Source organism: Entelurus aequoreus, linkage group LG25 (assembly GCF_033978785.1).
Source record: "Entelurus aequoreus isolate RoL-2023_Sb linkage group LG25, RoL_Eaeq_v1.1, whole genome shotgun sequence".
NCBI lineage: Eukaryota > Metazoa > Chordata > Actinopteri > Syngnathiformes > Syngnathidae > Entelurus > Entelurus aequoreus.
Window position 1 is genome coordinate 4291532 of NC_084755.1, and position 13459 is coordinate 4304990.

At 38.9% G+C, this 13459-nt stretch overlaps 2 protein-coding genes and 1 long non-coding RNA gene across 3 annotated transcripts in view; 1 reads left to right on the forward strand and 2 right to left on the reverse strand.

Moving 5' to 3' along the window:
• LOC133642906 (cytohesin-3) overlaps window positions 1–1459 on the reverse strand; it is a 127638-nt gene extending 126179 nt beyond the window's left edge. The window contains exon 1 of the mRNA XM_062037325.1: window positions 1397–1459. The gene's annotated coding sequence lies outside the window, so the exon portion shown is untranslated. The remainder of the gene's footprint in view (window positions 1–1396) is intronic.
• A 251-nt stretch (window positions 1460–1710) lies between these two features.
• The window catches only part of LOC133642433 (uncharacterized), a 13176-nt gene continuing 1427 nt past the window's right edge, over window positions 1711–13459 (forward strand). The window contains exons 1-2 of the long non-coding RNA XR_009824514.1: window positions 1711–2185; window positions 13451–13459. The exon at window positions 13451–13459 is cut by the window's right edge and continues 249 nt beyond it. This is a non-coding gene — a long non-coding RNA (uncharacterized LOC133642433). The remainder of the gene's footprint in view (window positions 2186–13450) is intronic.
• Window positions 3876–13459, reverse strand: part of LOC133642432 (small integral membrane protein 10-like protein 2A) — an 11113-nt gene continuing 1529 nt past the window's right edge. The window contains exon 2 of the mRNA XM_062036608.1: window positions 3876–4524. Within this exon, the coding sequence (XP_061892592.1) occupies window positions 4504–4524 (21 nt within the window). The 3' untranslated portion in view covers window positions 3876–4503. The remainder of the gene's footprint in view (window positions 4525–13459) is intronic.

A 13459-nucleotide genomic window follows, 5' to 3' on the forward strand; every position in this document is an offset into this window, starting at 1 on the left:
ACGCAAATACGGTGTTAGCTTTCACTGTTATGCTGATGACACTCAACTCTACATGCCCCTAAAGCTGACCAACACGCCGGATTGTAGTCAGCTGGAGGCGTGTCTTAATGAAATTAAACAATGGATGTCCGCTAACTTTTTGCAACTCAACGCTAAGAAAACGGAAATGCTGATTATCGGTCCTGCTCAACACCGACATCTATTTAAAAATACCACCTTAACATTTGACAACCAAACAATTAAACAAGGCGACTCTGTAAAGAATCTGGGTATTATCTTCCACCCAACTCTCTCGTTTGAGTCGCACATTAAGAGTGTTACTAAAACGGCCTTCTTTCATCTCCGTAATATCGCTAAAATTCATCCCATTTTGTCCACAAGCGATGCTGAGATCATTATTCATGCGTTCGTTACGTCTCGTCTCGATTACTGTAACGTTTTATTTTCGGGCCTCCCTATGTCTAGCATTAAAAGATTACAGATGGTACAAAATGCGGCTGCTAGACTTTTGACAAAAACAAGAAAGTTTGATCATATTACGCCTATACTGGCTCACTTGCACTGGCTTCCTGTGCACCTAAGATGCGACTTTAAGGTTTTACTACTTACGTATAAAATACTACACGGTCAAGCTCCTGCCTATCTTGCCGATTGTATTGTACCATATGTCCCGACAAGAAATCTGCGTTCAAAGAACTCCGGCTTATTAGTGATTCCCACAGCCCAAAAAAAGTCTGCGGGCTATAGAGCGTTTTCTATTCGGGCTCCAGTACTCTGGAATGCCCTCCCGGTAAAAGTTAGAGATGCTACCTCAGTAGAAGCATTTAAGTCTCATCTTAAAACTCATTTGTATACTCTAGCCTTTAAATAGACTCCCTGTTTAGACCAGTTGATCTGCCGTTTCTTTTCTTTTCTTTTCTACTCTGCTCCAAACCCGGGGTGGACCGCTAGCCTGTTCATCAGATGGGGACATCTCTACGCTGCTGACCCGTCTCCACTCGGGATGGTTCCTGCTTGCCCCACTATGGACTGGACTCTCGCTGATGTGTTAGACTTTCACAATATTATGTCAGACCCACTCGACATCCATTGCTTTCGGTCTCCCCTAGAGAGGGGTGGGGGGGTGGGGGGGGGGGGGGTACCCACATATGCGGTCCTCTCCAAGGTTTCTCATAGTCATTCACATTGACGTCCCACTGGGGTGAGTTTTCCTTGCCCGTATGTGGGCTCTGTACCGAGGATGTCGTTGTGGCTTGTACAGCCCTTTGAGACACTTGTGATTTAGGGCTATATAAATAAACATTGATTGATTGATTGATTGATTGATTGAAGTACTCTACCACCAGCAATAAAGATAGAAGAAGTGGCTCTTGAAAATATAGAAAGCTTCACATACCTTGGTAGTATAATGTCTTCAAATGCTAACGTTGATGCAGAAGTCCATCACAGAATCAGGCAAGCTGCTGCAGCCTTTGGAAAGCTTAAGACTCGAGTGTTCCAAAATCATGACATCAGGCTAGATCCAAAAATCAAAGTGTTCAGAGCAATTGTTATAACAACTTTGCTATATGGTTCAGAGGCATGGACAGCATATCAAAGACACATCACAGCACTTGAAAGGTTTCAAACAGCGATATCTACGCCAGATGATGAATATTAAGTGGCAAGATATGAGAACAAACATCAGTGTACTTGAACAGGCCATGCTTCCCAGTGTAGAGAGTACAATTGTTAAATACCAACTACGATGGACAGGGCATGTCGTACGGATGAATGACGACAGACTGCCAAAACAGATGTTGCACTGTCAGCTAAATGAAGGGAAAAGAAATGTTGGCGGGCAGAGAAAACGCTACAAGGATTGCTTAAAGACTTTGAAACAATGTGAAATAGATACTACATACTGGGAAGACCTAGCAAAAGACAGAATTAAATGGAGAACTGTAGTCAGTGAAGGAGTGACAAAGTATGAGGAGAAAAGAACATCTATGATTCTTGAAAAAAGAAGGAGGAGACTGGAAAGAAGAGTCATGTCAAAATGTATATTACCACCTGGTCTGATCTGTCCCATATGCGGCAGAAACTTCAAAGCTCGTATTGGCTTGTACAGTCACTACAGAGCACATCATTCTTAGGGACCATGGACCCCTATCTTCTAACAGAAGAGGAGCCAGCAAGAAAGCAAGTAAGAATATATACACACATATATATACACACATACATACATACATACACTACCGTTCAAAAGTTTGGGGTCACATTGAAATGTCCTTATTTTTGAAGGAAAAGCACTGTACTTTTCAATGAAGATAACTTTAAACTAGTCTTAACTTGAAAGAAATACACTCTATACATTGCTAATGTGGTAAATGACTATTCTAGCTGCAAATGTCTGGTTTTTGGTGCAATATCTACATAGGTGTATAGAGGCCCATTTGCAGCAACTATCACTCCAGTGTTCTAATGGTACAATGTGTTTGCTCATTGGCTCAGAAGGCTAATTGATGATTACAAAACCCTTGTGCAATCATGTTCACACATCTGAAAACAGTTTAGCTCGTTACAGAAGCTACAAAACGGACCTTCCTTTGAGCAGATTGAGTTTCTGGAGCATCACATTTGTGGGGTCAATTAAGCGCTCAAAATGGCCAGAAAAAGAGAACTTTCATCTGAAACTCGACAGTCTATTCTTGTTCTTAGAAATGAAGGCTATTCCACAAAATTGTTTGGGTGACCCCAAACTTTTGAACGGTAGTGTACATATATATTAGGGCTGTGAATCTTTGGGTGTCCCACGATTCGATTCAATATCGATTGTTGGGGTCACGATTCGATTCAAAATCGATTTTTTTTTTCAATTCAACACGATTCTCGATTCAAAAATGATTTTTTCCCGATTCAAAAGGATTCTCTATTCATGGAATACATAGATTTCAGCAGGATCTACCCCAGTCTGCTGACATGCAAGCAGAGTAGTAGATTTCTGTAAAAATATTTTATAATTGTAAAGGACAATGTTTTATCAACTGATTGCAATAATGTAAATTTGTTTTAACTATTAAATGAACCAAAAATATGACTTATTTTATCTTTGTGAAAATATTGGACACAGTGTGCTGTCAAGCTTATGAGATGCGATGCAATTGTGCCGAAAATGAAATTTTGTCTTGTACATGTTAAAAAATTGCGTTCCCAAACAGTCATCTCTGTCCCGACAATCCCCTCCGTGGTAGCAGGAACCCCTATATACTACGCTAATTACACATCAAAACCCTGCGGCTTATGGTCGGGTGCGGCTTATATATGGAGCAATCTGTATTTTCCCCTAAATTTAGCTGGTGCGGCTTATAGTCAGGTGCGGCTTATAGTCCGGAAATTACGGTACATGTGAAAGTTAATTTGTTTCAATAGCTCAATTAAAAAATTTAATAAAAACCTTAAATTTGGTATCTCACAAAAATGTATAACATATTTAGTTTAATATCATTTGCACCCTTATCCAAAAAGTTCTTCCTGAGCCTTTAATTGGTGTCTTGTCTTTAGTAATCTCCTGAAGTTTAGACCAAGTGTTTAGCATGTTTGCCTCACAATCTGGAGATTGAGGGTTCGAATCTCCATGTTCTCCCCATGCATCCGTGGCCTTCCTCCCACATCCCAAAAACATGCACATTAGAATAACTGCAGACTCAAATGTGTCCTACGATTGGCTGGTGACCAGTTCAAGGTGTTGTGCACCACCTCTCCCTCAAAGGCATAGACTCCATCTTACCTGCCACTCTAATGTGCTTAAAGGGTAAAAAGAAAATGGTTAGAAGATAGGATCATTAGTTTTTTTAAATGAGCTAGACTTGGTTGATTTCATGAATTTATTGCTTTACAAATTCATTCTTCATTTTTTCCACCTCATCCTTACAAACACTCACAGAAATAACACTTAACGACCAAAAAAAACGCACGTTATTATGTTTGTGAATGCCAATTTCCAGTACAGATGACATGGAGAACAACAGCGAGTGTGACCACAACATGCTGCCTTTCCTTCACCGAAAGCTTCCAGTAGGGGGCGCTCGGGGGCGAGGTAGCCGATGTACTTGCCTCTACAGCTACATACCTCAATTCAAGTAAAAAATACAAATAAAATAAGTCATGCTTGTGCAGACATTGCATTTATGGCGTTGTACTGAGAGAGTCCATCGATATTTGACTGCAGGACATATACATGTTATGGACAAAAGGCAGTGTGTCATGCTGGGGGGCAAAAAACTTGAGCAGCTCCTGAATCTTCAACATTACCATTCCCCCCCCCCCCCACCCCCCTCTCACGCCGGCCCGACGCTGCCTTCCTCCCCCCTGCAAAAGGCACTGGACTTTTGGCCTGAAGGCCCGAGTAAAAGGTCTGAGGTGCCTTCGTCACCTGGCTGGCAGTGCGAGCGCAGTCATCATCCTCATCGAGACGGAAGAGATGACGCTTGGCGTTCAGTCTGGGCGAAGTCATCGAGCCCCTCAGTGGATCTCAATGTGTACCTGCAGATGCACAACATGGGATGTATCATCTTCGTTTTGATACTTCACATGCAAATGAATGGTGGTTGACGATCACAACATATTCCACTGGGCTCTTTTTGATTGCACACTACCATATTTTCTGGGTTATAAGGCGCACTGCCGATGAATGGTCTATTTTGGAGCTTTTTTCATATATAAGGCGCACCGGATTATAGGGCGCGTTAAAGGAACTTCTTTCCTTAGTGCAGTGTTTTTCAACCACTGTGCCGTGGCACACTAGTGTGCCGTGAGATACAGTCTGGTGTGCCGTGGGAGATGATCTAATTTCACCTATTTGGGTTGAAAATGTTTTTTGCAAACCAGTAATTACCGTATTTTTCGGAGTATAAATCGCTCCGGAGTATAAATCGCTCCGGAGTATAAATCGCACCGGCCGAAAATGCATAATAAAGAAGGAAAAAAACATATATAAGTCACACTAGAGCAGGGGTCACCAACCTTTTTGAAACCAAGAGCTACTTCTTGGGTACTGATTAATGCGAAGGGATACCAGTTTGATACACACTTAAATAAATTGCCAGAAATAGCCAATTTGCTCAATTTACCTTTAACTCTATGTTATTATTAATAATTAATGATATTTACACTTAATTGAACGGTTTAACAGAGGAGAAAACACGAAAAAAATGACAATTACATTTTGAAACATAGTTTATCTTCAATTTCGACTCTTTAAAATTCAAAATTCAACTGAAAAAAAGAAGAAAAAACTAGCTAATTCGAATCTTTTTGAAAAAATTAAAAAAATAATTTATGGAACATCAAAAGTAATTTTTCCTGATTAAGATTCATTTTAGAATTTTGATGACATGTTTTAAATAGGTTAAAATCCAATCTACACTTTGTTAGAATATATAACAAATTGGACCAAACTATATTTCTAACAAAGACAAATCATTATTTCTTCTTCTGAAATAAGATTTAAATTTGAATCTACAGATTTTCTAGATTTGCCAGAATTTTTTTTTTGAATTTTAATCATAATAAGTTTGAAGAAATAATTCACAAATATTCTTCGTCGAAAAAACAGAAGCTAAAATGAAGAATTAAATTAAAATGTATTTATTATTCTTTACAATAAAAAAAAAATGTTACTTGAACATTGATTTAAATTTTCAGGAAAGAAGAGGAAGGAATTTAAAAGGTAAAAAGGTATATGTGTTTAAAAATCCTAAAATCGTTTTTAAGGTTGTATTTTTTCTCTAAAATTGTCTTTCTGAAAGTTAAAAGAAGCAAAGTAAAAAAAATAATGAATGTATTTAAACAAGTGAAGACCAAGTCTTTAAAATATTTTCTTGGATTTTCAAATTCTATTTGAGTTTTGTCTCTCTTAGAATTAAAAATGTCGGGCAAAGCGAGACCAGCTTTCTAGTAAATACATAAAATTTAAAAAATAGAGGCAGCTCACTGGTAAGTGCTGCTATTTGAGCTATTTTTAGAACAGGCCAGCAGGCTACTCACCTGATCCTTACGGGCTACCTGGTGCCCGCGGGCACCACGTTGGTGACCCCTGCACTAGAGTATAAGTCGCATTTTTGGGGGAAATGTATTTGATAAAACCCAACACAAAGAATAGACATTTGAAAGGCAATTTAAAATAAATAAAGAATAGTGAACAACAGGCTGAATAAGTGTACGTTATATGAGGCATAAATAACCAAGTGAGAAGGTGCCTGGTATGTTAACGTAACATATTATGGTAAGAGTCATTCAAATAACTATAACATATAGAACATGCTATACGTTTACCAAACAATCTGTCACTCCTAATCACTAAATCCCATGAAATCTTATACGTCTAGTCTCTTACGTGAATGAGATCAATAATATTATTTGATATTTTACGCTAATGTGTTAATCATTTCACACATAAGTCGCTCCTGAGTATAAGGCCCCCCCCCGGCCAAACTATGAAAAAAACTGCGACTTATAGTCCGAAAAATACGGTATAGTCTGCAAATGATGTGTTGTTGTTGAGTGTCGGTGCTGTCTAGAGCTCGGCAGAGTAACCGTGTAATACTCTTCCATATCAGTAGGTGGCAGCCGGAAGCTGATTGCTTTGTAGATGTTGAAAACAGCGGGAGGCAGAGTGCAGGTAAAAAGGTGTCTAATGCTAAAACCAAAAATAAACAAAAGGTGAGTGTCACTAAGAAAAGGCATTGAAGCTTAGGGAAGGCTATGCAGAACCAAATTAAAACTGAACTGGCTACAAAGTAAACAAAAACAGAATGCTGGACGACAGCAAAGACTTGCTGTGGAGCAAAGACGGCGTCCACAAAGTACATCCGAACATGACATGACAATCAACAATGTCCCCACAAAGAAGGATAAAAACAACTGAAATATTGATTGCTAAAACAAAGTAGATGCGGTAAATATCGCTCAAAGGAAGACTTGAAACTGCTACAGGAAAATACCCCCAATGAAGAAAAAGCCACCAAAATAGGAGCGCAAGACAAAAACTAAAACACTACACTGCAAAAAGTCAGTGTTCAAAAACAAGAAAAAAAATACAAAAATGAGGGGTATTTTATTTAAACTAAGCAAAATTATCTGCCAATAGAACAAGAACATTCGGCTTGTCAAGACTTTCCAAAACAAGTAAAACTAGCTAAACTCAATGAACCCAAAAATACCTTAAAATAAGTATATTCTCACTAATAACAAGTGTACTACTATATGAGTACGTATTTTCTCTTGTTTCATTGAAAATAAAACAGCAAAGTCCATTTGGCTGTCATCCGTTTTAATTATGAGACACAATTGTGTCAAAGTCATGATTAATTATTTTTTTACATACTTGAAATAAGAAATGATGACTTTAAAAAAGTAGTTTTATACTTGTGAGTGTTGATGACACAGCTTTGCAACACTTGATATTCTAGTTTCAAGCATGTTTTACTCAATATAGGTCATAACATCTCAGCAACAAGCTGTAATATCTTACTGACATCATTTAGGACCAAAACCCTTAAAACAAGTAAAACACTCTAACATAAAATCTGCTTAGTGAGAAGAATGATCTTATCAGACAGAAAATAAGCAAATATAAGCCTTACTTCAGATATTTCATCTTACTTAGATTTCAGTGTGAGACTTTAAGCAGGCTCTGAAATGGTCCAATTGGTCTTAGGATTTTTCCACCTGATCTGCGTAGCTTGACGGTAAATGCAAGTCATTGTTAGGCCCGAGAGGAAATTGGATACGTATCTACTAGCAAAACCATGTGTGCTTTCTCGGTCAGACGCACCAGACTCAAAAACAACAGCAGCCACTCATAAACTTCAAACTTCAATGGCGTCGTTAGCAACAGCATTGTTAAGCTTCGCCAGGCTGGAAATTATTAACCGTGTATTTACATGTCCATGGTTTAATAGTATTGTTGATCTTCTGTCTATCCTTCCAGTCAGGGGTTTATTTATTTTGTTTCTATCTGCATTCGAGCCCGATGCTATCACGTTAGCTCAGTAGCTAAAGAGCTTCGCCAATGTATTGTCGTGGAGATAAAAGTCACTGTGAATGTCCATTTCGCGTTCTCGACTCTCATTTTCAAGAGGATATAGTATCCCAGGTGGTTTAAAATACAAATCCGTGATCCACAATAGAAAAGGGAGAAAGTGTGGAATCCAATGAGCCCTTGTACCCAAGTTACGGTCAGAGCGAAAAAAGATACGTCCTGCACTGCCTCTCTAGTCCTTCACTCTCACTTTCCTCATCCAGGAATCTTTCATCCTCGCTCAAATTAATGGGGTAATCGTCGCTTTATCGGTCCGAATCGCACTAGCTGCTGGTGTAAACAATGGGGAAATGTGAGGAGCCTTTCAACCTGTGACGTCACGCTACTTCCGGTACAGGCAAGGCTTTTTTTTTATCAGCGACCAAAAGTTGCGAACTTTATCGTCGATGTTCTCTACTAAATCTTTTCAGCAAAAATATGGCAATATCGCGAAATGATCAAGTATAACACATAGAATGGATCTGCTATCCCTGTTTAAATTTTAAAAAATCATTTCAGTAGGCCTTTAATTGTAATTTTGAAGAATTTATGTGAATGTTCATGAACTATTTCTGTTCAAAATTGTTTGAAATGTCACATGTTAATGTTTTTGTTTTCATGCTTGAAATAAGAAATGATGACTTTAAAAAAGTAGTTTTATACTTGTGAGTGTTGATGACACAGCTTTGCAACAGTTGATATTCTAGTTTCAAGCATGTTTTACTCAATATAGGTCATAACATCTCAGCAACAAGCTGTAATATCTTACTGACATCATTTAGGACCAAAACCCTTAAAACAAGTAAAACACTCTAACATAAAATCTGCTTAGTGAGAAGAATTATCTTATCAGACAGAAAATAAGCAAATATCACCCTTATTTGACATATTTCATCTTACTTAGATTTCACTTTTTGCAGTGTAGAGCTACAGTGATGCATGCTTGGTTATGGTTTAAAGATAAAGTTAAAGTACCAATGATTGTCACACCCACACTAGGTGTGGTGAAATTTGTCCTCTGCATTTGACCCATCCCCTTGATCACCCCCTGGGAGGTGAGGGGAGCAGTGGGCAGCAGCGGTGCCACGCCCGGGAATCATTTTTGGTGATTTAACCCCCAATTCCAACCCTTGATGCTGAGTGCCAAGCAGGGAGGTAATGGCTCCCATTTTTATAGTCTTTGGTATGACTCGGCCGGGGTTTGAACTCACAACCTACCGATCTCAGGGCGGACACTCTAACCACTAGGCCACTGAGTAGGCCTAGTCATATCCAACAATTGCGACAACGACTTTTTACTGTCAACTGAGTTTCGTTTTTTTATGATTTCTGCTGGTGGTGTGCCTCCGCATTTTTTCAACGCAAAAAATGTGCTTTGGCTCAAAAAAGGTTGAAAAACACTGCCTTAGCGCATTTATTTCCGTTTCCATAGCGGCGCGCTTCCGAATTCCGGCAACAAAGGTATGTTCCTGCTTCCGGAAACAAACGCTAGCGTGTTTTAATCACGGCAGACTGGGTAACAGGTAACGAAGACGACAAATGGACAAATGGGGACCCACAACCTTATCGTTTTGAAGCTGAATATACGGAGGATGAACTGCGGGTTATAGAAGCGATCATGAACAGAGGGTGAAACGGTGGATTGATTGATTGATTGAAACTTTTATTAGTAGAATGCACAGTTCAGTACATATTCCGTACAATTGACCACTAAATGGTAACACCCCAATAACTTTTTCAACTTGTTAAAGTCCACGTAATCAATTCATGGTATGGAGCAGACAGAAGCAGAGAGAGTGAGGCCGGCGTGACTTGATGGGGTCAATGTGGAAATTGGAGCCAAGCTATGCCGACATAAATGGCGTGCTTACCCAAAGTCAACTTGAAAAAACTTCCCCGGCCACCTAGAACAGACAGACAACTGTCCATCGAGTGAGTCATTATAATATTTGTCATGATACACACACAGCACACCATGCCTGTTGTTGCAACTACGTACGATACCAAGCTCGCTGTGTACAAACAACACCTAAAATAATACTTTACAGATACTGTAATATGATTGTTCATGTTTTTCAGTCAGTACAGATTGGTTTCCTATGGTTTTTATGATGTGAAGTATATTTTGTCCCATTATTTAGCTGTATATGTCTCTGTTCTTAAGCATGAATCCTTGCTAGCGGTATCAACATATAGTATATGCTGTTGAGCCTACGAGAAATGTATTCATCTAGTTTGTTATTGCTATTAAGGATATTTTCTGGATGCTTAAAATATCACCAAAGTTGCTATAATGAGGTCATCCGTGTCGAATAAAGCAATTGGCTTTCCTGCACCACAAAACAACTAAGCTTTTAGCTTCTGTAATGAAAATCGATAAGGAAAATACGGTGGATTGGACCAACAATCACAATATTTATTATTAGGACTTAACAGGACGTTAGTTTATTTGCACAATCAGAGGTCTACGTAGTTATATTTAGGCATAGCAACCACAAAAGAACAAAGAACAAATGTGAGCTGCTGTCCTTTCTTTATGTTTAGTTCTGCTATCAAACACTACTAATATAGTAGTAATATCTCTAGTTGACTTTTCCACAATTTTGGATCGCGAACATTCCGCATTAGATATACTTAGATGCCTTTAAAAGGCAAAGATTTATAATAATGTGGGTAACTTTACTTGCCGAGCTGTGTCTAATGAGGGATTATGTTGATAGTTAATTGCAGTAGCCGAAGGTAGTAGCTTATTACAGTGTTTTTCAACCTTTTTTGAGCCGAGGCACATTTTTTGCGTTGAAAAAATCCAGAGGCACACCACCAGCAGAAATCATTAAAAAAAACGAAACTCAGTTGACAGTAAAAAGTCGTTGTCGCAATTGTTGGATATGACTTTAAAGCATAACCAAGCATGCATCACTATAGCTCTTGTCTCAAAGTAGGTGTACTGTCACCACCTGTCACATCACACCCTGACTTATTTGGACTTTTTTGCCGTTTTCCTGTGTGTAGTGTTTTAGTTCTTGTCTTGCGCTCCTATTTTGGTGGCTTTTTCTCTTTTTTTGGGTGTTTTCCTGTAGCAGTTTCATGTCTTCCCACATCTACTTTGTTTTAGCAATCAAGAATATTTCAGTTGTTTTTATCCTTCTTTATGGGGACATTGTTGATCGTCACGTCATGTTCGGATGTACTTTGTGGACGCAGTCTTTGCTCCACAGTAAGTCTTTGCTGTCGTCCAGCATTCTGTTTTTGTTTACTTTGTAGCCAGTTCAGTTTTAGTTTGGTTCTGCATAGCCTTCCCTAAGCTTCAATGCATTTTCTTAGGAGCACTCAGGTTTTGTTTATTTTTGGTTTAAGCTTTAGACACCTTTTTACCTGCACCCTGCCTCGCGCTGTTTCCGACATCTACAAAGCAATTAGCTACCGGCTGCCACCTACTGATATGGAAGAGTATTACACGGTTACTCTGCCGAGCTCGATACAACACTGACACTCAACAACAACACATCATTTGCAGACTATAATTACAAAAAACATTTTTAACCCAAATAGGTGAATTTGGATAATCTCCCACGGCACACCAGACTGTATCTTCTAGTTCAGTGTTTTTCAACCTTTTTTGAGCCGAGGCACATTTTTTGCGTTGAAAAAAACGGAGGCACACCACCAGCAGAAATCATTAAAAAAACGAAACTCAGTTGACAGTAAAAAGTCGTTGTCGCAATTGTTGGATATGACTTTAAAGCATAACCAAGCATGCATCACTATAGCTCTTGTCTCAAAGTAGGTGTACTGTCACCACCTGTCACATCACACCCTGACTTATTTGGACTTTTTTGCCGTTTTCCTGTGTGTAGTGTTTTAGTTCTTGTCTTGCGCTCCTATTTTGGTGGCTTTTTCTCTTTTTTTGGGTGTTTTCCTGTAGCAGTTTCATGTCTTCCCACATCTACTTTGTTTTAGCAATCAAGAATATTTCAGTTGTTTTTATCCTTCTTTGTGGGGACATTGTTGATTGTCATGTCATGTTCGGATGTACTTTGTGGACGCCGTCTTTGCTCCACAGTAAGTCTTTGCTGTCGTCCAGCATTCTGTTTTTGTTGACTTTGTAGCCAGTTCGGTTTTAGTTTGGTTCTGCATAGCCTTCCCTAAGCTTCAATGCATTTTCTTAGGGGCACTCAGGTTTTGTTTATTTTTGGTTTAAGCTTTAGACACCTTTTTACCTGCACCCTGCCTCCCGCTGTTTCCGACATCTACAAAGCAATTAGCTACCGGCTGCTACCTACTGATATGGAAGAGTATTACACGGTTACTCTGCCGAGCTCGATACAACACTGACACTCAACAACAACACATCATTTGCAGACTATAATTACAAAAATATTTTTAACCCAAATAGGTGAATTTGGATAATCTCCCACGGCACACCAGACTGTATCTTCTAGTTCAGTGTTTTTCAAACTTTTTTGAGCCGAGGCACATATTTTGCATTGAAAAAATGCTGAGGCACACCACCAGCAGAAATCATTAAAAAACGAAACTCAGTTGACAGTAAAGTCGTTCTCGCAATTTTTGGATATGACTTTGAAGCATAACCAAGTATGCATCACTATAGCTCTTGTCTCAAAGTAGGTGTACTGTCACCACCTGTCACATCACACCTTGACTTATTTGGACTTGTTGGCTGTTTTTCTGTGTTTTAGTTCTTGTCTTGCGCTCCTATTTTGGTGGCTTTTTCTCTTTTTTTTGTATTTTCCTGTAGCAGTTTCATGTCTTCCTACCTACTTTGTTTTAGCAATCAAGAATATTTCAGTCGTTTTTATCCTTATATGTGGGGACATAGTTGATTTTCATGTCATGTTCGGATGTACATTGTGGACGCCGTCTTTGCTCCACAGTAAGTCTTTGCTGTCGTCCAGCATTCTGTTTTTGTTTACTTTGTAGCCAGTTCGGTTTAAGTTTCGTTCTGCATAGCCTTCCCTAAGCTTCAATGCATTTTCTTAGGGGCACTCAGGTTTTGTTTATTTTTGGTTTAAGCTTTAGACACCTTTTTACCTGCACCCTGCCTCCCGCTGTTTCCGACATCTACAAAGCAATTAGCTACCGGCTGCCACCTACTGATATGGAAGAGTATTACACGGTTACTCTGCCAAACTCGATACAACACTGACACTCAACAACAACACGTCATTTGCAGACTATAATTACAAAAAATATTTTTAACCCAAATAGGTGAAATTACATCATCTCCCACGGCACACCAGACTGTATGTCTGTTCATTATTAAGTAAATGAATAACTTATTAGTGTATTCAGTTAAACACAAAAAACTAGATGATCCATAACACAATATTGAAATGGGAGAGACAAACTTTGTCCATATTTCACCAGCTCGTTGGC